Source organism: Chrysemys picta, chromosome 20 (assembly GCF_011386835.1).
Source record: "Chrysemys picta bellii isolate R12L10 chromosome 20, ASM1138683v2, whole genome shotgun sequence".
NCBI classification, from domain to species: Eukaryota; Metazoa; Chordata; order Testudines; family Emydidae; genus Chrysemys; species Chrysemys picta.
The window spans coordinates 23,920,621-23,944,441 of NC_088810.1; the positions used below are offsets into that span (position 1 = coordinate 23,920,621).

Sequence of the window (23,821 nt, forward strand, 5' to 3'; positions counted from 1 at the left end):
GGATGTGAGTTCTATCCCCACTGGTGCCAAGCAGTTCCAGGTGGCCCTTTAAGGGGTGCCTGGCCCTTTAAGGGGAGATGGGCACAGCCCCACCTGTGACCCACTTAGTTCACCCCCCCCCCCCCCCGCAGGAGCAAAGTCACATGACTGGCAGGTCAGGTGGCTAAATCAGGCCTCTGGGGTGGAAATAAAACCAGGTGAGCAAGAAGACCCTTGGGGGAGGTCTTGGGGGTTGCTGTTGGACAGAGTCCCAAGGGCTGGGGCGTAGGCAGTAGAAGCCAGCAAAGAGAAAATTCTCTAGTGGGAAGAAGCCACAGCAGGGCCGGGGCTTGGCTGGGGAGGAGTTTGGGGGTTTCCTGGGGAACTTTGTGATTTCCCCCAGGAAGGGCTGTGACCTGAGCCAGGGAAGCCTGTGGTGACATTATTCAGTAGCCCTAGGAGGGGAAACTGAGGCAGTGCCTAGCCTGGAGCCGGAGTGGCTCAGTGGTGCTGCTGCAGTTTGCTCTGAGGGGTGTGGCTCTGTGGCAGGAGTAGGAGAGAGACAGTCCATGGTGTGGGGGCTCCCAGGGTGCTGTGGGGCTGGGCGTGGTGTGGTGTGGGGGTCCCTGGGGGCAGGCTGGCTCCCAGGCGCTGTGGGGCTGGGCATGGTGTGGTGTGGGGGTCCCCGGGGGCAGGCTGGCTCCCAGGCGCTGTGGGGCTGGGCGTGGTGTGGTGTGGGGGTCCCCGGGGGCAGGCTGGCTCCCAGGCGCTGTGGGGCTGGGCGTGGTGTGGTGTGGGGGTCCCTGAGGGCAGGCTGGCTCCCAGGCGCTGTGGGGCTGGGCGTGGTGTGGTGTGGGGGTCCCTGGGGGCAGGCTGGCTCCCAGGCACTGTGGGGCTGGGCGTGGTGTGGTGTGGGGGTCCCCGGGGGCAGGCTGGCTCCCAGGCGCTGTGGGGCTGGCTGTGGTGTGGGGGTCCCTGGGGGCAGGCTGGCTCCCAGGCGCCGTGGGGCTGGGCGTGGTGTGAGGGTCCCCGGGGTCAGGCTGGCTCCCAGGGCACTGCCAAGCTCTGTCTGTCCCTGGTGCCTATTTCACGGTGTTCGTTCTGTGTCTGCCTCGGTTTGTTTTGTCTCGGCTATTTCTGGGGCCTGGCGCGCTCCCTGTCCGGCTTCGCGCTCCCTCCAGGGACCTTCCCCGGAGCCCGTCGCTGCTGGACTGGGCAAGGCATGGCCCCACGGAGTAACTCCTCGGCCAGGGGGTGCGTGGGATGGCCCGGGGCTGCGACAGCGACAGGGCAGGAGGTCTGGACTGCCTCTCCCACCTCCCTGCTTTCCCCCAGCAGGAGGCGGTGTCCTGGGCAGGGCGCAGGACCCCCTTCCACACCCTGCCCTGCCCGCAGGCCCTCACCCCACCCTGGATGGACCCCCCAGGGCCTGCCGGACTCTCCCCAGCTCTCCGAGCCGAGCTGGGCCCCTGCCTCTGGCCGGTCTCCTCTCCCGGCCCTGCTAAGGAGCCGGGGCCCGCGGGGCAGGGCCGGGGCCGGGCGCTGGGCGAGCGCCTCAGATAAATCACGGCCTGAAGCCTGGGTTGGAGGGGAGGAGACGCCAAGTCAGCACAACAGGAAGCCCCTGGGCTGGCGCCCTGGCTGCGGAGGGGCCGAGCGCTGACTCGGCCTGGCCGGGGCTCTGCTGACCGAACGCGCCCCCTGACCCTGGCCACATTGGCTGACACGGCTGGGCCAGCGGCAGGGAAACAACAGGCCGGGTCGCGCGCGGCCGGAAAATAACAGGATGTTCCCGGCCCGCTGAGGCCTAGGAAAGGGTGGGCTCCGACCCCCTCCCTGCTCCCCAGCCCCTGGGCGCTGGGCTTTTTCGCGGCTCCTCCAGGGCGAGATCGCTGGTCGGCTTCCTGGCCCCGTGTCTCGTGCGGCCCCAGCCCGTCAGTGCCGTGCGCTCATTCCGGGATCGTCTCCGGGGCGGCCCCCGGGCTGGCTGTGCTGGGGACGCTCTGGCCTGCCACCTGTGGCTTGTGCCACTGCCGCTCCCGGGCACAGCGGGTGTAAGCAGGGCCGTGGCATTGCATGCCCGTGGGCACAGCGGCCCACGGCTGGGGAGAGTCAGGCTCCCAGCTCCCGCTGGCCTCCGCCCTGCCCAGAGCGGTGGCTGTCCTGGTGGTGGCTGGGCTGGGCGGGTGCCACCCTGGCTGCTGGCACCAGTGGGGGGTTTTCGGGTGAAGCGGCTGGCGTGGTGCCCCCCCATGTGCAGCCCACCTCTCCCTGGGCCTGCTCTTGCCACGGGGACGAACACCAGCTGTTGCTAAATAGATCTGTCGTTGGGAAGGGCCGGCTGAGCCAACAGGATGGGCTGTCTCTGTTCGCAGCCCTAGAGCTGGGGCCCCACCTCTCCGACCGGACAGCCGGGCAGCCGTGCCCCCCGCCTGGCCCAGGCGAGGGTTGTGCCCGCTGGGGGAGCGGGCAGGGGGTTGCTGCCCGCAGCTACAATTTTATAATCTACTTCGTCCAATTTTATAATCTACTTTGTGACCCTCCCAGCCGTTCTGGACGCGCCCCCTTCATGGCGGGGGGAGGCTGGGGCAAGTGCAGGGAAAGGGGCCTGCCCCCAAATCGCAGAGTGAGCTGGGGCTAGAACCCAGGAGTCCTGCCTCCCAGCCCTGCCCCTCCCCGCTCTAACCACTAGACCCCTCTCCCCAGCCAGAGTCAGGGAGAGAACCCAGGAGTCCTGGTTCCCAGTCATTATATAGCACACACCCCCCTTCCCCTCAACCCTTTTGTGGTGTGTAGCTCTGGGCACCTGGACAGCCAGGCCAAGCCCCCTCCCTCCGGCGCTGGCTGCGTCCTAGGGGCCTGGCACGGCCCTCCCTGGACCCTTGTGAGGCAGGCTGGAGAACAGCTCGTTAAACTCAGCTCCTCCAGATTTCACAACCTCGGCGTAGTGCGAAGGGCTCCCAGGGGAGGCGGCTCTGGCAGCTCGCGGCGGGGTGGGGGCTTGTTGTCTTTCCAGCTCAGCATAGGAGGAATATGGAGAAAAGTGCAGGCAGAGCCCTGGGGCTTTGGCTTCCTGGCTGTGCCTGCCAAGGGCCTGGACCCCTGCTCCGGGATGGGCTAGCAGGAAGTCCTGGTGGCTCCTGGTTACTCCAGCCCTGGCCTCTTCCACAGGGGGTGGTGTGGGGCACAGGGCAGGAGGAGCGCTAGCTGGTGTGTCTGGTGTGCGTGTGCACAAGTGTGTGTGTGTGTGTGTGCGCGCAGTCACACACCGACCCCTGTGCCCGGCCATGCCCCACAGGGCGTCCCCGGCTCTCTGTTGCACCAGCCCGCCCGAGGGACTGCCGGGGCCAGGGCAGTGACCCATCCAGCCTGCCCAGCTCCGGTCCAGCCGCTTCCCCTCTGGTGGCGGAGCAGGGGGGGGGAGTGGGGAGCATTAGGGTCAGGGCAGGATCTCGGGGCACGTGGGAGTCCATGCATTGCTCCCTCGGCTCTGACCGCTCTGGAGCTAGAGAATCTGGGTCAGGGTCCCCAGGACAGAGGAGCCCCCGGCGATGCAGGACACGTGTCCAGGGGCTGGTGCCGCTAACCCCATCCTTGCCCCTTCAGTCGTGTACATTTGCTGCCCCCCGGACACCTTCCGCCAGCTCATGCTGCAGGCCCGGCGCGAGGGGCTCATGCAGGGGGACTTCGCCTTCTTCTACATCGACATCTTCGGGGCCAGCCTGCAGGGCTCCCGCTTCCCCGACCCCCAGAGGCCCTGGAGACGCGGGGACAAGGATGACGCCAACGCCAGGGAGGCCTTTAAGGTGAGGCGTGCCCAGAATGGTGCCCTCCAGCCAGGTACCTGGGGAGGCCAGGTACCAAGTGCAGGGCCTGGCCTGGCTCTGTGCGGAGAGGGCAGCACCGCGGAGCAGCGGGGCAATGGTGCTCTCCCCCTTGCAGCCAGAACATGCCGTGTTTGCACCTGGCACAGGACAGTCACGCTGGCACACGTGCTAAGGTGCACCCAGCTTCACTGGTATAAAGGTGCCGCGGGCAGGTTACAGGTTCCTGGGGGAGGGGCACTGGGCTGACAGGCTCAGTTTGCAGCTCTGGAGCCCTGGGTTTGAATCCTGCCAAATGCACTTGTGACATGAGTTTGCTGGGCCTCAGCCCAAATTGCCCCAGCCAGGCCCCTCTGTTGCCCTAGAGACGAGGGGCCGTGGGGGCAGCTAGTGCCCCTCACCCTCCCTGCTTCTGGCCAGCCCCTGCCTGTTTGCTCTTTGCTGTCAGCAAATAACGAGGAGGGAGGAAGGAAGCGAGATAATTTCCCCAGGTCTGAGCACTGCCAGGGAAGGCTATTAATAGCCCGGGGGCGGGACACTGCCCCCAACCTCCCCAGGGAGCCCAGGCCTGGAGGGGCCGAGGGAGCCTGGAAGCAAGATGGGGCGGAGGAAGGGGCCAGACTGGCAGACCTGGAGGCTTCTGCCCACTGGCTAGGGGAGCCGGGCAGTGGCGGGGGGAGTCCCTGGGAGGTGCCAGATCACCAGCCACCCTCCCGCGGGGAGTCCTGGCAGCTGCCCACTCGTGGGGCTGCAGGCGCCATGTGGGAAACCCAGGCCCATCACCTCCCCCAGGCCTCCTGGCTCAGCCTCTCTTCCCTCTTCCCCCCTCCCCCCAGGCAGTGATGATCATCACCTGCAAGGAGCCCGAGAACCCCGAGTACCAGCCCTTCCTGGAGCAGCTCAAGCAGGGGGCCCGCACCCACTTCAACTTCACCCTGCAGGACGGTCTGGTAAGGCCCCCCCACCCCCGCACCGGCCGCCCCTCCTTGGCCAGAGACAGCAGGGCCGGTCAGCAGCCCAATAAAGAACCGGGGGGGGCACAAAGACTTGCCCGCAGTCTGTGCATGGGTAGCACCCCTCTGTCCTGGGGCAGCATGGGCACCTCAGCTCTTCCCCCCTGCCCCCCACCCAGCCCATGGCACCACCCCAGCGGTTCTGAGCCAGCCCATCCCTTTCAGATGAACTACATCGCGGCGGCCTTCCACGACGGGGTGCTGCTATACGCCCGGGCCGTGAACGAGACCCTCCAGCAGGGCGGCACCGTCCGGAACGCCAGCGCCATCACCCACCACATGTGGAACCGCACCTTCTACGGTGAGCGCCCCCCCCAGCGTACGGACGCTGGAGTCTCCAGTGGCTGCCCCTGGGGCAGAGACCCCTTTGTGCAGCCCGAAGCCCTGGGGAACAGCTGGGGGAGAAGCCCTGGGGGGACTTGGCCTGTGATTCCCGGCAGGGCCAGCAGGGGCGCCACTCCCATGGTGCTGGCCACGGAGCCAGGTGCCAGCCACCTCCCTGCCCTGCCCAGCGCTGCCAGACGGATCCTTTCCCCGAGCCGCTCGTTCCTTCTCTCCAGAAATTCCAGGGCTGGGATCGTTAGCGGCTCGGGGCGTGAGCTGGGCCGGGAGCCGCTGGGCTGGGCTACTCGGCGGGAGATGGATGGGCTGTGGAGTGATGGAGCCGCTCCCCTCACAGCTCTACGCCCACGCTGGGGACCCCGCCAGAAAGCATCCCAAATGCCCTGGCCGGGCTCCACGTGGCTCCGCTCCCCCTTCTGGTGGGGCCCCTCCGCCATGGGGCTGAGGGGACGCTGGGCTGCCAGAGGGTCTGTCAGACGAGCCCCAGCCCAGGGGCCTGCGCTCTTTGGAGTCAGCCCCCGGCCCCTTTCTAACACAGGGAGGGGGTGAAATTCCCCAGCAGTGCAGCGGCGTGCAGGTTTCTCCTTCGCTTTTTAGCCAGTACTGTGTAGTGTTGCTGTGCACTGCTGCGCTCCACCCCAGAGGCAGCTGCATCTCGGCACCAGGCGAGGGATCCCTGTATAACCAGCCTCTGCGCCCCACCCCAGAGGGGCTGCATCTCAGAGCCATATGGTCCCCCCCGATATCCCCTTCTCCACTTGTAGCCTCAAAGCCTGATTTTTCAGGCCCTTCTGCCCTTTGACCCCGGGTGCTGCCCTGCGAGGGGGCTGGTCCTGCGGTCTCTCACCCCCCCCTTCCCCGCAGGAGTCACCGGCTTCCTGAAGATTGATGAGAACGGAGACCGGGAGAGCGACTATTCACTGTGGGATATGGACCCCATGTCGGGCACGTTCCAGGTCAGTGGGTCTCGGCCCAGCCTCCCAGCTCTGTCCTCTGCAGCCACCCCCCGAGGCTGGACTGGGACGGCTCCGAGCCGAACCCAGGGCCCTGTTACCTGGGCGTTATAGCTGGTGGGGGGAGGGGGTGATGGCAGCCTGGGACCCTGGGGAGTTCCTGCTGCTGGCCCCCTCCCAGAGCCCCCCTCTCTCGCCCTCTGCAGATAGTCTACAGCTACAATGGCACCACCAAGAAGATGAGCGCGGTGCCCGGGCGTGAAATCCACTGGCCGGGGAAAGGCGTGCCCAGGGACGTCCCGCCCTGCGGCTTCGACAACAGCAACCCCCTGTGCCGCAAAGGTGGGGCCAGCGTCCCAGACCCTGCCCCCGGGCTTCGCAGAGCAAGTTCTGAGGGTTTCATTCCCTTGCCCAGGCCCATGGTGCTGCTCCAGGCAGTCCTCGCCCCTGGAGCGCCGCCAGCTCAAATACCTTCCCGCAGGCAGAATCCAGCCTCCCCCGGCGGGGAAGGGCTGCACTGGGCCGACCACATGAAAACAAGCCCCTCCAGCCAGCCCAGCCGTGCGGCTCCATCCCTCCCCCTTCAGCGGGCTTGGCACCCCATACGGGGGTGTGGGGAGCTGCCCCCTTCCCGCGAGCTCGGCCTGGGCTCCTCGCCCGCAAAGCCACGAGGGAGGACAAGTCTCCTTGGTGTTTCTCTGCACCTGGTACCCTGTGCCCCCAGAACAGGCCCAGTGACTGGGCATGCTCCCCCCATCCCACTGTGGGCTTTGCTGCCTAGTGGGTGTTGCCATGGGAACTTCCCTGGCTGAGACCCCCCCCCAGCACAGACCAGCACATACAGCCCCTGGGCTGGATTCGAACTCAGGACTCTGAGTCAGCCACTCCCCACCATCGCCCTCCTGCCTTGTTTTGCAGCCAGTTTAACCACCCTGGAGATCCTCTCCGTCATGGTGAGCCTCATCCTGCTGATTATCACCGTCACCTCCTTCTTCATCTACAGGTGCGGGGAGGGGCCCTGCACCCCCAGGGCTGGGCCGGGGAGGGGGCTGCGTCTGGCTGACCTTGGCCAGGATGCAGGGATGGGGATATGGGGCGGGGGGCTCTACTGCAAATGCGGGGGGAAGGGCAGGGGAAATGCTCCTGCTTTACGGGCAGATGTGGGGGGAGGCGACAGCAGGGGGTGGAGGTGGGATTGGGCCCGGGAGGGAGGTTGGGCAGCACCTGGCCCAAGGGGGTGGTTGGCCATGGCTTGGGCAGGTGCTACCGCCGTACAGATAACTAGCAGCGTGGGGGGCACTGGGACCGGGCTGGCGCCTGATGCCCTCTCACACACACACACACCCCGGCACAGGAAGCTGAATCTGGAGAAGGAACTGGCGGCCGAGCTGTGGCGTGTGCGCTGGGAGGACGTCCAGTCCAGCAGCCTGGAGAAACACCTGCGCAGCACCGGGAGCAAACTGACCCTGTCCCTGGTGAGCCTCCCGGGGCTCGGCGACCTGGCAGAGGAGGGTGGGTGTCTGGCTGGGACCCTGGGCCGAGCAGCCCCCCCGAGGGACCCCCTCTCGAGCCGGCACTGGGCGAAGGCAGCCGGGCCAGGGCCCCTGGTTACAGCTGTAGATCCAGGGAGGTTAATTCAAAGCAAATCCAATCAGGGAGCCCTGAGCAGGTGCTGAGCCCGGCCAGGCGTTGGAGGTGTGGGAGGAGAGGGGGGCTGGGGGCGCCCAGGTCCAGCTGGCTTTGAAACGGTGATAGGGAGGGGTCCCCCACGGCCTGCTGGGGCCCCCTCCAGCCATTGTCACCCTTCCAAGCCATTGCCCTCCCCCCGAGTGGTGGAGGGCAGCAGGAGTGGTGGGGGTGAGAGATGGGAGGGAGGGTTCCCCGAGGGCTGCGAGGGGGGGTGCCCCTGAAACCCTGGGCGTGTCGGTGCTGCCCGCTGTCCCCCCTCACACCGGCGCTTGCTTCCGCACAGAGAGGCTCCAACTACGGCTCCCTGCTGACCACGGAGGGGCAGTTCCAGATCTATGCCAAGACGGCCTATTACAAGGTGGGTGCGGGGATCCCGCCTGAGCGCACGGGGGAGCAGCCAGGAGCTGCGGGGAGCGGGGTGGGGTCAGTAGGGGGAGCAGGGCAGGGTCAGTAGGGGGCGCTGTGCTGCGAGGAGAGGAGTGGGGTCAGTAGGGGGAGCAGGGCAGGGTCAGTAGGGGGCGCTGTGCTGCGGGGTGGGGTCAGTAGGGGGAGCAGGGTGGGGTCAGTAGGGGGAGTGGGGTGGGGTCAGTGGGGGGTGCTGTGGGGGGCTGGGTGGGATCAATAAGGAGAGAGGGGTGGATCAGTAGGGGGAACTGCGCTGCGGGGAGTAGGGCGGGGTCAGTAGAGGGAGCAGGGCAGGGTCAGTAGGGGGCGCTGCGAGGGCAGGGTGGGGTCAGTAGGGGGCGCTGTGCTGCGAGGGCAGGGTGGGGTCAGTAGGGGGCGCTTTCCCCTGACCAGTGTCCATAGATGTTAAACAGCTGCCCGGGGCGGGGGAGGTACAGGACCTACCCCCCATCTGAGCTCCCCCCAATCTCTTTCTCCAGGGGAACATCGTGGCGGTGAAGCACATCAATCGGAAGAGAATTGAGCTGACGCGGAAGGTGCTGTTTGAGCTGAAACACGTAGGTACCCGGCCAGCGCTCGGGCAGGTGGCTGAGCTGAGGGGCTCGGTGCGGCCGGGTGTTTCTGTTCGGCTCCGCGGGGGCTGCCCGGCTCGCACGGCTGAGGATCCAGGCGGTACTGGCAAAGGGGACACGTTACACAACTGCATACGTGCATTACGGGGCCCCCCCGCGGAGCACCCGTGAGCAGGAGGCTGGGCTGGGCTCTGTTGCCTTCCGCCTTCCTCCCCCTGCACAGACCCCAGCTTGGGGGGACCCGGACTCGGCCCCCGAATTCTCTGGATGGGAGGGGGTTGGTGGGACCCCTCCCTGCCCTGGGGCCCAGCTCCCCACTCCTCTGCAGCGGCTATTCACTGCCAGAATGTGGTATGTTGTGTGTGGGGGTGAGGTCTGACCCCCCCCACCCAGCATCCCCATTGCTAACGATGCTCCTGCCTCTCGTTAGTGCCTGGGCCTGTGCGCCTGTGTTCGGAGAGGAGAAAAATACTGACCCCCACCCCCACCCCCCAGCCTCATGCCAAGAGCCTCTTGGCAGCCCCAGGCCTGGGCTGCAGCCACCACGCCCGGAGCGGGGCCTCTGGGCACGAGTCCCACCCCCACCCCGAGGGCCGTGCGGGGGAGGAAGGGGGGAGCGAGAGCGGGGGCGAAGGGCAGTGCGGGAGAGACCTCGCCAGGAGACGCTCATGCCCCTTGCTCTAGCCCCACCCAGCCTGCCCTGAGCGAGCCGAGCGCCCGGCCTTGCCCTGGCTCCCTCCTGGGAGCCCAGCCCGGAGCCTTCCCTGGCCCTGCACACGCGTGTGCGGATTCACACGTGTACAAAGTCACGCGCACACACTGAATTCCCAGGCTCTGACTGGCCCCTCCCGTTAGACCTGGCAGCCTGCTGCCTCCCGCGGGCGCCCAGTGGGCGGGGCAGGTCTCTGGCGCTTGCGGCTGCCCCCAGGGCACTGGGAGAGCCCCCTCCAGCCTCTCGGCGCGGGTTGATCAGTCCCTAGCGGAGGATCTGGGGCGGGAGGCGTCAGCGCAGTGTCCCTGCAGGGCAGCCACCGCCCCTGGAGAAGGCGAGAGCCTGGCGTGTCCTGCCCCCTGCTCTGGGCCCCGCTCCCCTCTGTGTGTGGGGGGCTCTCCCAAGCCACCCTGCCTCAGAGCCCCCATGGGCCGGGAGAGCTGTTAAGGCCTGGGGCTCCCTTGTACCCCCCTCCTCCGCCACACCCCTTGGCACCGGCCATGCTGGAGGCTTTTAATAGGGGTGGCTGGGCGCAGACAGACCCTGTGGTTCCCCCCAGCTTCCAGGCAGCCGTCCCAAGGGAGAGGCCGATTCCCTGTTGTCCTGCCTCTTCCACCCCTATTGACACCAGGGAGCAGGGGGGTGAAGCTGCTGTAAATGGCTGCGCGAGCAGCAGGGGGCCCAAGGCAAGGCCTTGTGGGGGGCAGCTGGAGCTGGGAGGGGTCTGGGGGCTCGCGCTGATGCTTGAGTCGCTTGCATCCAATTATGGAATGGATCCATCCGCCCAGCCTGCGCGAGGCAGTTGCGAAGCTGTGCTGGGCACCAGGGTGTGGAGCAGCCGCTGCAGACCTGAGGGGGGGCTAAAGGCAACGTGCCACTTTCACAGGCTGCGGGTCCACGTGTGGGACTCCCTGCTGCAGGACACCTGGTGAGCAGGGACTGAGCCAGCTCAGCTTCCGGCTGCCTGCCGGCTCACCCGGGGAGGTGTGACTCAGCAGGACCGGCCCCCACCGGGACACGGCTCTGTGGGAGGTGTGTCTGCGCCAGTGCAAAGCCCTAGTGTAGACATGCGGCAGCGCTGTGAGGCCCGTAGCGTCTCTGCACTAGGGGATGGCGTCGGTGCAAAGAGGAGCGAGGGCACGTGGACCCCGCCACTAGCAGCTGCTGCTGGCATCACAAGCACCATGCGAGGTGCGCTGGGCGAGTACCGGGGCGGGGGCAATTCTCAGCTGCTGCCTGAGGCAAAATGCCCCCCCACCTGTCAGCCCAGCAGGGCCTGGCCACTTGGCCCAGCCAGTGGGCGGGAGACAGGGCTGGACAGGCCAAAGGACTGTGCTGGATGGCAGCCACTCCTAGGGCTCCCCCCCACACCCCAGTAAACTCCTCGGGCGCCTTGGGGCACCAGCAGGAGGCGGCGTTGCACACTTGGGCCCTTTCTGCGCCGTGTGCCGAGGGGAGGGACCCGCTCCCTGGCAGGCAGGTGGGGCTGGCTCCGGGCTCTGCCACGCCAGGCTAATTACTCATTAGCAAGGAAGCAACAGGGAAGCCACTGTCCTTTCCTTGCTAATTAGAAATCAGCCTGAGCCAAGGGGCAGCACTGGGAGGAGGGGGAGCTTCCTGGATCCCTGGTTGCCATATGGGGCACTTGCCAGGCCCCACGTGGGGACAGTATCCTCCCCACTTCCCAGGGGGGGAAAACTGAGGCACAGGGTGGTTAAGGCCTGACTTTTGCTGGGGGTTGAGGCTGGTTACCAGCACTCCATTTCAGGCGCCTGGAGTCCGGCTCCCCTCCCTCCCTCCCTCCACTCAGGCCCATGGGGGCTGCTGGGCGTTACGAAAGCTGGTCCCTGGGCCTGGGCACCGGGTGCTCCTGCTGACATCAGCTGGAGCCGTGGGTGCTTGGCGCCGGTGAGTAGAGAGGTGCCCCTCCCCCACACAGCCCAGCCTTGGCACCGCAGCTGGGGGCCTGGGGCCGGGCAGGGCAGGGCTGGCAGAGTCTGCAGCCGGATGGGATGTCACTGGCTGGACAAATGCTGCCCGAGTGCAGGGCAAGGCCTGGCCCCTCAGGGCTCCGGCCAGCTCGGGGACCCAGCAGGCCAGGCTAGGAGCTGGGTTAAACGAGCCCTAGGCCTTCTGTGCGGGCGGTCTCCCCCAGCGCAGGCTCCTGCACCGGGCGGGGGCTGCCCGTCCCTCTCAGGCTGGGCAGGGATGCCAGAGACACCGGCCGGGCCTCAGGGCGCTCTGACAATAGAGCCCATCAGCCGCGTGACCCATCTGGCTGCCCCACCTCGGAAAGGGGGCGAATAGGGCGTGGGGCAGCGCTCTGGCCTGGGGCGGCAACGTGATCACAACGCTTCCCCCCGGCCTCGGAACCGGGATCTCTGCTGCTTTCTCGGCTGGGCTGCGGGAGGCTGCAGGAGCTCCAGCGACCCCCGTGCGGCCCCAGAGCCATGACCACAGCTTATGGGCCCTGTTCCCTTTCGGTCCCGGCTCCGGGGGAGACGCCGACCATGGCGACACGGCCGTGGGGCGGGGAGAGCTCCTGGGTTAGGGCCGCCCCAATCCGTGGGACATGCAGCCTGGTGCGGCGCCGAGCCGAGCCGGGACGTTCCCTCTGCCCCCGTGCATGGAGGGAGGTTTTAGCACATCGGGTCTTTTTAAATGTCTGGGCTGGCCGGAGACCCTCTGTCCCTGCGCCAGCTGTGGGGAAAACATGCAGGGGTTGAGCCAGCGGGAGGGGTGGGGAGGTGACAGGCCAAGAGGAAACTGGCCTCATGTTCCACTATCCCCGTGTCCTGTGCACGGGGATTGGTGCACACGCAGGGCCTGGCTTGCAGGGTGCTGCGCTGCGTCTCCTGACATCTGGCTGCAGCTGGAGATGCGGGGGGGGGGGGGGGGGGGAGGGGTGTTGCATTGGGTCATTCCTCTGCTTTTGGGACTGGAATTCAGCACACGAAGTTGGGGCTGCTGATCATGGAGCGACCTTCGACCCCCGCCCCCCGCACTCAGCTCGCCTCGTAAATATCACGCGCTTGGATGCCGGCCAAGCAATTTCCTGCCCACCTGACTGGCCTGATAAATCCTTCATTAGGTTGAGCAAAGGCTTCCTCCGCAGCGTCTGCCTTCACGGCTGTTAAACAGCTGCTGAGCCCCTCCCAGAGGTGGCTGCATCTCAGAGCCAAGGGAGGGGTCCCTTGTAGACATAGTGTGATCCTCCCAACACGGGAACCATCCCGCTTGGGGGGCCCCCCTCCCATGAGCACTGACGGGGCACAGACAGGCCTGCCCCACATATGCCTTTCAGAGGTGGCTGCATCCCAGTGCTGGGTGAAGCAATGCCTCTGAGTGGCCTGCAAAGCACTCTGGGAGGAAAGACAATATGGACTCCAAGTGGCCTTCCCTTAACCCGGCCTTCTCCATCCCCCTGCAGATCAGGGACGTCCAGAACGAACACCTGACCCGCTTCGTCGGAGCCTGCACGGACCCCCCAAACATCTGCATCCTGACGGAGTACTGCCCACGCGGGAGCCTCCAGGTATCGCTGGGTGTGACGGAGCAAGGAGCAGGGCAGATTTGACCTGGGAATGTTGCAGGGGGATTGCAGTGAGGAGGGGGGACTTCCCTTGAAGGAAGCTACCTGAGCTGTAACCTGAGCCAGGAACGGGGGTGGGGAGAATTAACACCTTCTGCCCGGGAGACTGAACAAAGGAGAGGAGCAGCAGGAGGAGTTTGGAGTTTAGTTTCGGTTTGGGCTGGGTGGTGCAACGCAGGGAACCCCAAGCTGGGGTCTAAGCTCCCTGAACCTCCCAGAGGGACCTAATTGAGGGGGTCTGGTCGTACCTACACGCTCTGCTTGAGACTGTGTTCCTGTCCTTAAATAAACCTTCTGCTTTACTGGCTGGTTGAGAGTCGCAGTGAATCTCAAGAAGCTGAGCGGGGTCACTCTGGGCAGGGGCTATGGGGCGGTGGGGGGTAGTGGATGGGACTGGGAGCTGGGACTCCTGGGTTCTCTCCCGGGCTCTGGGAGGGGAGGGGAGTCCAGTGGGTTGGAGCAGGGGGCCTGAGAGCCAGGACTCCTGGATTCTCTTCTCAGCTGAGGTGGCGGGGAGGCTCCGTGTGGCAGCTGGCTAAGGTTTGCCTGGTGCTGGGCAGAGCCTGCTGGAACTGGAAGGCATTGGGGCAGCAGGGGAGGGGCCTGATGCCCAGTGCCCTGCGTGCTGCTGTTCCCAAGTGGGGTCGCCAGGCACCGATCTCCTGGCGACGGGGAGAGGAGAAGGGCTGTGACCCGGCGTCCAGGCTGGACTCGGTGCAAATGTGCAGAGCAGTGGGCAGGCCTGTCTGTGCCCCAGCAGTGCCCATGGGAGGGGGGGCCCCAGCGGGACGGTCCCTGCGTTGGGAGGGGCACGCTTTGCAGCGGCGATGGCGGGGGCGGGGTCTGAATTAAAAGGAGGGGGCACGGCTGGGCTTCCCCAGGGCCTAGCGAGTGCTGGTGCGGGGGCTGTTTCCAAGCGGGATGATTTATGGGGGGGAGGGCGCTCCCCTCCCACGTTTCCTCTCTCGTGACAGGCCTGGATTCCTGGCCGCGCGCTCCGGCGCAGATGCAGTTCCTCCAATGACCGAGAGAGAGGCCCCTGGGGGTCCCTGCCGGGTACCCCGCTGGCCGCCGGGCTCCCTGTCGGCCAGCCAGGCGCCATGGGGACATGCTCCCTTATTCTCCGGCTCTCTCTGAACACAGAGAGCCGTCAAGTCCCCCACTGCCCTCCGCCCGCTCGGCCTGCCGAGCCCCGTCCGTGCCACATGCGCTTTGCACCAGTGCAGCCCCCCCACTCCAGTGCCGGCTGCACGTGGCCCTGGTTCAGTCCCGCGCCCACGCCAGGGGTTGGCCCCAGGATAGACCAGCCAAGCCTAGTCCAGTGCCACCCGACCCCCATTACCAGCAGGTCTCACTGGGCTGTCGGGGGGTTTGCAGAAGGATCCAGACCCCTAGTTGTGGGGGAGGAGGGAGAGTAGCTCAGCCCCCACCCCTCTCTGTGCTTGTGCCCGTCCCGTGCAGGACATCCTGGAAAACGAGAGCATCACGCTGGACTGGATGTTCCGGTACTCGCTCACCACTGACATCGTCAAGGTAACAGCCGGCCTCCCGCCTGTGCCCCACACCCAGCCCCTGCAGCACCCAGCCCCTGCAGCTGCCTGCCCCCGCAGCTCCCGCCCCCCCCAGTCCCCTGCACCCAGCCCTCTGCCTGCCCCCTGCAGTCCCCGCCCCCCCCCCCAGTCTCCTGCACCCAGCCCTCTGCCTGCCCCCTGCAGTCCCCGCCCCCCCCCCCCCCCAGTCTCCTGCACCCAGCCCTCTGCCTGCCCCCTGCAGTCCCCGGCCCCCAGCAGCCCCCAGACCCTCTGCCTCCCCCCACCTGCCTGCCCCTGCAGTGTCCCCTCCAGCTCCCTGCAGTGCCCAATGCCCATACGCAGTCCTTTGCCTTCCCCATGGGGCCTCTGAGCCCAGTTCTGACCCAGGCACCAGCTCTGCAGCCCCCCTGCTGCCCCCTGGCAAGGCCTGGCAGGGGATCTGGCCTTCGCTGAAGAAGGTCCCAGGCTGAGGCTCTGGCACCCCCCACCTCGCTTCTCTGCCCCCCAGGGGATGCTGTTCCTGCACAATGGGGTGATCGTCTCCCATGGCAACCTCAAGTCCTCCAACTGCGTGGTGGACAGCCGCTTCGTGCTCAAGATCACGGACTACGGGCTGGAGAGCTTCCGCCAGGCCCCCGACTCCGACGACTCCCACGCGCTCTTCGCCAGTGAGGGCCGCGGCGCCCCGGGGGCCCCTGGAAACGGTGGGGGGTCCCTCGGGGGTGGACACAGCCCCTGCTCACTCGGCTGGCCACTGGCTGCCCCATCCTTCCCTGCAGGTCCCAGCCATGGGCCCCTGACCCCTGCTGGGCCCAGGCACGGCCCCCCCATCCTTCCCTGCTGGTCCCAGCCATGGGCCCCTGACCCCTGCTGGGCCCAGGCACGGCCCCCCCATCCTTCCCTGCTGGTCCCAGCCATGCCCCCCTGACCCTCACCAACCATAGGCCCCCAACCCCCGCTGGTCCCAGCCACGCCCCCCGACCCTCACTAGCCACCCCATCCCGCCCTGCTAGTCCCAGGCCAGGTCAGCTGGGGGGGAAGCCCTAAGGCTCGGATCCAGGCCCTCCAAGCCCCAGCCCGGCTGGAAGGCCCCAGACGGCAGTACCCACAATGCAGCAGGGCAGCCACGCCAACCCTGGTGTCTTCCCTCCTGCCAGCCTGGCTATGCCCCTTCCCCTGCTCCGGCTGACCCTGTCTCCTCGCCCCCCGCAGAGAAGCTGTGGACGGCACCCGAGCTGCTGCGCATGGAGGTGCCCCTGGCCCGGGGCACCCAGAAAGGCGACGTATACAGCTTTGGGATCATCCTGCAGGAGATAGCCTTGCGCAACGGGGTCTTCTACGTGGAGGGGCTGGACCTGAGCCCCAAAGGTGAGAGTGTGCGGGGGTGAGCCCTGCAGGGGGGCTGGTGCCCCAGAGCAGAGGGAGTGCCCTTTGGGGGCTGGCTGTGTAAATGGGGCGTTCCCCCCCTCCCCTGGGGCAGGAGGCTGGGAGAGGAGCCTCCCCTGGGGCTGGGAGAGGAGCCTCTGTGGGGCTGGTGGAGGCCAGGGAGCGGAGTGCCAGCGGGGCAGGTGCTGGCTGGAATCCTGGGCTGAGGGAAGCCGGGCTTGGCCCCCCCCCAGGAGAACCCGTATTTGGGGCAGATGGGGGGGTCCGTTCCCTGGACAGGGTTGAAGGAGGGGGGGTGGTCAGCCAAGAGCCCCAAGCCGCCGGCCAACTGGAAGGCAGCCAGGAGGGGAAAGCGGCAGAGCCAGGCAGAGAACCCAGGAGTCCTGAGTCCCATCCCGTGCGCTCAGCACTAGAGCCAAGTGGGGCATTGAGGGGAGGCTGATACAGGAACATGAGCCTGGGGCCGTGGCCCCTGGGGGGGCATCTGGGCCTGTGCCTTGCTGCCCATGGGGCCCCTGGCTCACCACCCCCTCCCCGCCCTCAGAGATCATCGAGCGGGTGAAGAGCGGCAAGCGCCCCTACTTCCGGCCCTCCGTGAACGTGGCCTGCCACATCGAGGAGTTGGGGCAGCTCATGCAGCACTGCTGGGCCGAGGACGTGCTGGAGCGGCCGGACTTCAACCAGATCAAGGTCCTGCTCCGCAAGTTCAACAGGTGAGCGCCCCCGTCCGTGTCCGTCCCCCCCCCCCCGTCACTCCCAGCCCCCTCATCAGCCCCCCCAAGCCACAGACTCCTCAATCAGACGCTCCCCACTTCCTTCTGGCACAGGCCCCGCTCGAGTCGCCAGCCCATGGAGGGACGGGTGGGACCGAGCTGCCCCCCTGCCCACCCCCCCGCCCTTGGAGCCTTCCCCCTGCTGGCTGGTCGTGGGGCCCTGCCCCTGGCCGCTTCCAGCCTGGTGATTCCATCGAGTCCCTGTCCTCGGGTGGGAGAGGGAGCGAGTGGGGGGCTGTGCTGGCTGCGTGGCTGGCGTGGGGTGCCCCACCCCCGGCGAGGTCTGGAGGAGAGGGAGCTGCGAGGGTGGGAGAAAGGGACGTTCCCGCGGCCCAGCATCCTCACGGCCCCGTGCGTTGCAGGGAGAACACCAGCAACATCCTGGACAACCTGCTGTCGCGCATGGAGCAGTACGCCAACAACCTGGAGGAGCTGGTGGAGGAGCGGACGCAGGCCTACCTGGAGGAGAAGCGCAAGGCCGAGACCCTGCTCTACCAGATCCTGCCCCAGTGAGTGATGGGCCGGATCCACCCGCCCCAGGCAGGCTCCTTAACCCCCCATACTCCCGAGGGCCTCATGCCTAGACTGCCCCATTGGCAGCCAGGTTCCAGTGCTATGGGGGCCCGCTCCTCCTCCCCCAGCCCCCCAAATACCTGAACATCCAGGCCCCTTCTGCCCCCATCCCTCACCCCGCTCTCCCTGTCCCCCAGCTCTGTGGCCGAGCAGCTGAAGCGCGGGGAGACGGTGCAGGCTGAGGCCTTTGACAACGTCACCATCTACTTCAGTGACATCGTGGGGTTCACAGCCCTGTCGGCAGAGAGCACCCCCATGCAGGTAACTGGGAGTGCGGGGTGAGAGCAGAGCACCCCCATGCAGGTAACTGGGAGTGCGGGGTGAGAGCAGCCCCCCCGTGCAGGTAACCGGGGGGAGCGGGATGAGAGCTGCCCCTCCCCACGTGCAGGTAACCGGGGGGAGCGGGATGAGAGCTGCCCCCTCCCCGTGCAGGTAACCGGGGGGAGCGGGATGAGAGCTGCCCCCCCCCCCACGTGCAGGTAACCGGGGGGAGCGGGATGAGAGCTGCCCCCCCCCCATGCAGGTAACCGGTGGGGGGAGCGGGGTGAGAGCAGCCCCCCCCATGCAGGTAACTGGGAGTGCGGGGTGAGAGCAGCCCCCCCCGTGCAGGTAACCGGTTGGGGGCGTGGGGTGAGAGCAGCCCCCCCCGTGCAGGTAACCGGGGGGAGCGGGGTGAGAGCAGCCCCCCCCATGCAGGTAACTGGGGGGGCAGGGTGAGAGCAGCCCCCCCCCGTGCAGGTAACCGGGGGGAGCGGGATGAGAGCTGCCCCCCCCACGTGCAGGTAACCGGGGGGAGCGGGATGTGAGCTGCCCCCCCCACGTGCAGGTAACCGGGGGGAGCGGGATGAGAGCTGCCCCCCCCCACGTGCAGGTAACCGGGGGGAGCGGGATGAGAGCTGCCCCCCCCCACGTGCAGGTAACCGGGGGGAGCGGGGTGAGAGCAGCCCCCCCCGTGCAGGTAACCGCAGGGAGCGGGGTGTGAGCAGCCCCCCCCGTGCAGGTAACCGCAGGGAGCGGGGTGAGAGCAGCCCCCCCCCCCGTGCAGGTAACCGCAGGGAGCGGGGTGAGAGCAGCCCCCCCGTGCAGGTAACCGGGGGGGCAGGGTGAGAGCAGCCCCCCCATGCAGGTAACCGGGGGGGGCAGGGTGAGAGCCCCCGGGAGTCGCTGGGGGAGGTCTGTGGTGCTCCCCTGGGGTCTCTGTCCCAGCCCCCCGGGCACAGCCGCTGTCTAGCCCCCAGGGGTTGGGGAGGGGACTCCTGCCTGCGGTTGCAGTGCTGGGGAGGAGGAAGGCAGCAGGAGAGAAATGGCGGAGCTTGGAGCTGACCAGGGCCCCCGTCCCGGGGTTCAACGCTGGCGGCGCTTGGAGCCCTGGCTCCCACCCCCACCGGCGGGCACAGCCTCTGCTTCGGCAGAGCTGCCAGGCTCCGTTTCCGAGGTGCCCTGCGTGCGTCACTGCTTCAGGGACGACTGCCCCCCCCCCTGGGGCTGGCGCGTAAGGGGGGGAGCGCTCACTGCCCGGGGGTGGGGGATCAGGCCAGGCCGAGCCCCCGCAGCCTCTCACCTCCCCCTCCCCCCGCTGCGTGCGTTGCAGGTTGTGACCTTGCTGAACGACCTGTACACCTGCTTCGACGCCATCATCGACAACTTCGACGTCTACAAGGTGAGGGGGGGGCTGCCTGGTCGGGGGGGGGCTGCCGGGGGCGGGGAGATCTGGCCGACACCAGCCTCCACTTAGACTGCCGGTTCTGGCACGAACAAATAACTGCTCCCCGCCCCGGGACAGCCCCCCGTATGCTGCTGCCCTGGTGGAGACGCCATTGCCGTCAAGTGCCCCCAGCTCTGCCCTGGAGCTGAGGCCGCCCCCTGCTCTCCTGGCTCTGGAAATCCTCACTCCGGAGGCAGCTTCTGCAGCTCCGTGCCCCCCAGCCGTGCCCCTGCTGCTCTGTGAGAGGAGCTGGCACTGCCCCGAACCACACTCGCTGCCAGGCCCTCCGAGGGCCAGTGCCAGGGAGCAGAGGCACTGCCAGGCCTGCCCAGCCAGTCTCCTGTCGCTGGGAGGAAGGGGCAGTTTCCTCCAGACCCTGTCAGCTGGGGGCAGCTCATGGCCAGAGGCAAGAGGGCGCGTCAGCCAAGTGCAACGCTCCTGGTCTGCTGAGGTTGCCTGGGCACACACGTGCGAGGGTGCGCACACACACACTCACGTGCGAGGGTGCGCACACACACACTCACGTGCGAGGGTGCGCGCACACACACACTCACGTGCGAGGGTGCGCGCACACACACACTTAAGCTGCCTGGACAGATGTGCCCCCCCCCCCATTGCAACAATGACTCAAGCCTCACAACAAGGCCCAGAGCGAGAGGTGTCCGGGGAGTGGGGGCAGCGTGTGCAGCCGGTTTGCCCCAGGGCTGTGCTCCCCCCTCCCCTGCAGGTGGAGACGATCGGCGACGCCTACATGGTGGTGTCGGGGCTGCCGGTGCGCAACGGCAAACTGCACGCCTGCGAGGTGGCCCGCATGTCCCTGGCCCTGCTCGACGCCGTGCGCACCTTCAAGATCCGCCACCGGCCAGACCAGCAACTCAAGCTGCGCATCGGGATCCACAGTGGTGAGCGGGGGGGCGGGGGGGCGCGGCTGGGAGGGCCTTGAGCACAGCGTGGCCCCAGGCGGTGCCAGGGAATGGGCTGCAGGGAGCCCCTAGGGTAACCCCCCCCCTGCACATACTGGGGTGCACAGAGGGCCAAGGGCAGCAATGGCACCTGGTACCTCTACGGGGCAGAAGCCCCCTCCTGCCCCTCCCCAACCATGCAGCTCTGCAAGACCGTCTCGCTCTGACCCTAAATAGGCTGGGCCCTTTGCATGGGACTTGGAGCCAGGACTCCTGGGTTCTATCTCCGCTCTGGGAAAGGAGTGGGGTCTGTGACGGGTTCGGTCACAGAGACTCCCCCCGAGACTGTCACTCGATGAGCTGGGATACCCCTGAGAACAACCCTCCTGCCAGAACAGGTGCCCCTCCTCTCCTCTCTTGCTGAGTTAGACACTCCAGTCAGCTCCAGCACAGACCCAGAGGTTGGGCCACGCCCCTCTGCAGTTCACTGAAACCGAGATTCACTCAGCCCAGGGGCTTCTCAGTTAACAGGGACTTTCCCAGTGTTCAGCCTTCCTGGGAGCCTGAACCCCAAATAAATCCATTTTACTCTGGATAAAGCTTATACAGGGTAAACTCACGAATTGTTCGCCCTCCATAACACTGATAGAGAGATGCACAGCTGTTTGCTCCCGCAGGGATTAATCACTTACTCTGGGTTTATTAATAAACATAAGTGATTTTATTAAGGATAAAAAGTAGGAGTTACGTGGTTTCAAGTAATAACAGGCAGACCAGAGTAAGTCACCAATCAAAATAAAACAAAAACACGCAAGTCTAAGCCTAATACATTAAGAAACTGAATACAGGTAAATCTCACCCTCAGAGCTGTTCCAATCAGCTTCTTTCACAGACTAGACTCCTTCCTAGGCTGGGCCCAATCCTTCCCCTGGTACAGTCCTTGTTAGTTCCAGCAGACATCTCAGGTGGTAAGCAGGGATTTTCTCATGACTGGCCGCAACCTTTGTCCTGCTCCACCCCCTTTTATAGCTTTGGCACAAGGCGGGACTCTTTCGTTTCTCTGGGTCCCCACCCCTGCTTCTAAATGGAAAAGAAACAGATTTAAGATGGATTCTAGTATCGGGTGACATGGTCACATGTCCCTGTAAGACCCCCTAGTCTCCATTGCCCATGGGCTGGCCCAGGCATCCACAGGGAGGCTTTCAAGTAACTAAGGCCATTTACAACTGATTGTTTCTGGAGCACCCTTAATGGCCTCCACTTCATATGTTTACATCCGTGATACAAGTTTATATCTTATTCTCCCAACTCCAGACATAGAAATAAGACTTGCAAACAAATAGGATGAACACACTTAGTAGATTACAAGCTTTCTAATGGCACCATACAAGGGTATTTAGTGTAAAGCAAATTCCAGTGATGTCATATTCATCAGCATATTTCCATCAAGCATATGGAGTGCAATGTCACAGGGTCTAGTGGTTGCGGGGGTGGGAGGGGGAGAGACTGAGGGCCAGGACTCCTGGGTTCCATTCCCAGCTTTTGGTAAGGGAATGGGGTCTAGTGGTTAGAGGTGGGGGGGGGGGACTGAAGGCCAGGACTCCTGAGTTCCATTCCTAGCTCTACCACCGGCTGGCTGGGGACCTTCCCAGCCGCACCCAGGGAGCCGCTAGCGTGCGAGGCCCTTTGCACTAGCCCAGCACTATCAGTGCAAGGGCTGGTTGATTCGAATGTATGTGATCTGGGCAGGGGAGGGGACAGCCTGCAGTGGGGTGCCCAACACTCTTTCTCCTGTCCCAGGCCCGGTCTGTGCCGGGGTGGTTGGTCTGAAGATGCCCCGTTATTGCCTCTTTGGGGACACGGTGAACACGGCCTCAAGGATGGAGTCCAATGGGGAAGGTAAAGGGGCCAGGCACAGGGCTGAGGTGTGGGGGGCAGAGGGGGGCACTGCGGCGGGAGGGTGGTGCCAGCAAATGGGGGGCAGAGGGGAGCACTGGGTGGGGAGTGGGGAGGGGTGCTGGGGGGCCAGCAGAGTGGAGTGGGTGGCTGGAGCTGGCTGGACGGGGCCAATCGTCCTCTGCAGGAGCTGAGCCGAGGTCGGGCAGGTGGCTGCAGGGAGCTGGAGGGGGCTGGGTCTCTGCGGGCAGGGGGGCCGTGTCCCTGCACTATCCACAGCCCCCTGTCTGTGGTTCCAGCCCTGAAGATCCACCTGTCGTCGGCCACCAAGAGCGTCCTGGAGGAGGTCGGCTGCTTCGAGCTGGAGCTGCGTGGGGATGTGGAGATGAAGGTGATGGAAGCATGGCCTCCCCCTGCCCCCACCAGCCTCATCCGTCCCCCCGCCACTGTCTTCCCCTGGGCACTAGTACCCTCCCCATGGAGTCCTGTTCCTGTGCACAGCTGCCCCCCCCTGCTCCCCTCCCTCGAGCCCCGCCTGGGTTGGGCTGTCCCCGACCCTGCCACATCTCCTAACACCTGTCGGAGCGGACTCTGCCCCTGGCCTGCACCCCGCTCCCAGGCCAGGCTGCCTGGGGCCCTGCATGGGGATGGGGGGGAGCACCCCGGGATCCCCCCCTGAGCTTCCTCTCCTCCCGCAGGGCAAGGGCAAGATGCGGACGTACTGGCTGCTGGGTGAGCGCATGAGCAGCATGCGGGGCTGACCGGCCCCCTGCCTACTGAGGGACCAGCATCCACCTGCGTGCCGGACCATCCTGCTTCTCCCCCGGGCATCGGCCCCTCCCACACACGCCCCAGCCGGGGGCTGAACGGGGCCCTGCAGGGGGGGCCCCACTGAGCCCAGCAACACCCGCGGGCTGTGTGTGGACCCAGCCCTCCTAGCGGGGTCTCCAAAGACACTTAAAACACCCCCTCCCCCCCGCCAAGGGTCTCTGCCGCCTGCCAACCTGAGTCGGGTGAGGGGGAAGCACGGAATGGTTGGACTGAACCCTGGGAGGGTGATACCCCTGCAGCAGCGTGGCACCCCCAGCCCCCCCGACCTCCCGGTGCCCCCACCCTTGGCTCGCGAAAAGCCCGGGAGCAGAACCACTGGCCCATCCCCACTCCCAGCCCTGAGACCCAGGGAGCTGGACTCGGAGCTGCCCCCTTCTCTCCACCCCTGCGAGGCCCCGAGCCACATCCGAGGAGCAGCTCCCACCCCCGCCAGCCCGGAGACTTGTACCCAGGGGGGCCTCGTCCCCAGAGCCACAGGTGGGGAGGAGCTGCCCTTTACCGAAGGGTGGGGGGAGCTCACACAGCTGGGCATTGTCCCTCCCCTGCACACACACAGTGGGGGGGGGGCTCCCTGTCAGGGCGTCGTCACCAGAGCTCTACTCTTTGTAATAAAGCCTGTGTATCTTGCCCTCTGCGTGATGATGCCCGTGGGCCCTGGGGGGAGGCAGGGCCAGCCCCTGAAGTGTGGGGGCTCATGTGGGGAGGGAGGGCCAGCTCTGGGAGTAGGGGAGCTTGCAGGGCAGGGGCGCTGCATCGACAGGTTCAATTGGGATCCCGTGTGGGCACCGCAGTGGCTCAGGGCTGCCTGGCCCCCCAGCAGCGGCATCTCCCACCTCCGCTGCAGCTTGGGGGAGTGCTGCTCCCCTGGGGATCCCTCCTGGACTGAGCCCAGGGGGCCACACGGCACCCCCAGGGCACTGGGTCTCTGCCGCTCCCTCAGGTGGGGCTGGAGCCCCAGTTGGATGGTGTCTGTCAGGCCAAGGGGAGCTGGCTGGTTGCACTTGCTGGGCCCGACTGTGCGGCTTCCCCTGACCCAAGGCAGTTGGGTCCAGTCCCTCTGCGGGCACCGACCGGCAGGAGGGAAGGGGGGGCGTCTTGCCTCACGGGGAATGGGATGAACTGGGGAGGGACCATAGTGGGAC

General features: G+C 66.4%; 1 protein-coding gene across 1 annotated transcript in view; it reads left to right on the forward strand.

The window, feature by feature from the left end:
- Positions 1 to 23,306, forward strand: part of NPR1 (natriuretic peptide receptor 1) — a 28,101-nt gene extending 4,795 nt beyond the window's left edge. The window contains exons 2-22 of the mRNA XM_065574598.1: positions 3,586 to 3,785; positions 4,640 to 4,753; positions 4,982 to 5,117; positions 6,023 to 6,114; positions 6,318 to 6,453; positions 7,030 to 7,114; positions 7,466 to 7,586; positions 8,084 to 8,158; positions 8,685 to 8,762; positions 12,920 to 13,024; positions 14,543 to 14,614; positions 15,122 to 15,281; positions 15,826 to 15,981; positions 16,544 to 16,712; positions 17,135 to 17,281; positions 17,483 to 17,606; positions 18,937 to 19,005; positions 19,778 to 19,952; positions 21,753 to 21,851; positions 22,148 to 22,239; positions 22,547 to 23,306. Coding sequence (XP_065430670.1) covers positions 3,586 to 3,785; positions 4,640 to 4,753; positions 4,982 to 5,117; positions 6,023 to 6,114; positions 6,318 to 6,453; positions 7,030 to 7,114; positions 7,466 to 7,586; positions 8,084 to 8,158; positions 8,685 to 8,762; positions 12,920 to 13,024; positions 14,543 to 14,614; positions 15,122 to 15,281; positions 15,826 to 15,981; positions 16,544 to 16,712; positions 17,135 to 17,281; positions 17,483 to 17,606; positions 18,937 to 19,005; positions 19,778 to 19,952; positions 21,753 to 21,851; positions 22,148 to 22,239; positions 22,547 to 22,609 — 2,468 coding nt within the window. The 3' untranslated portion in view covers positions 22,610 to 23,306. The remainder of the gene's footprint in view (positions 1 to 3,585; positions 3,786 to 4,639; positions 4,754 to 4,981; positions 5,118 to 6,022; positions 6,115 to 6,317; positions 6,454 to 7,029; positions 7,115 to 7,465; positions 7,587 to 8,083; positions 8,159 to 8,684; positions 8,763 to 12,919; positions 13,025 to 14,542; positions 14,615 to 15,121; positions 15,282 to 15,825; positions 15,982 to 16,543; positions 16,713 to 17,134; positions 17,282 to 17,482; positions 17,607 to 18,936; positions 19,006 to 19,777; positions 19,953 to 21,752; positions 21,852 to 22,147; positions 22,240 to 22,546) is intronic.
- The last annotated feature ends 515 nt before the right edge of the window (positions 23,307 to 23,821 follow it).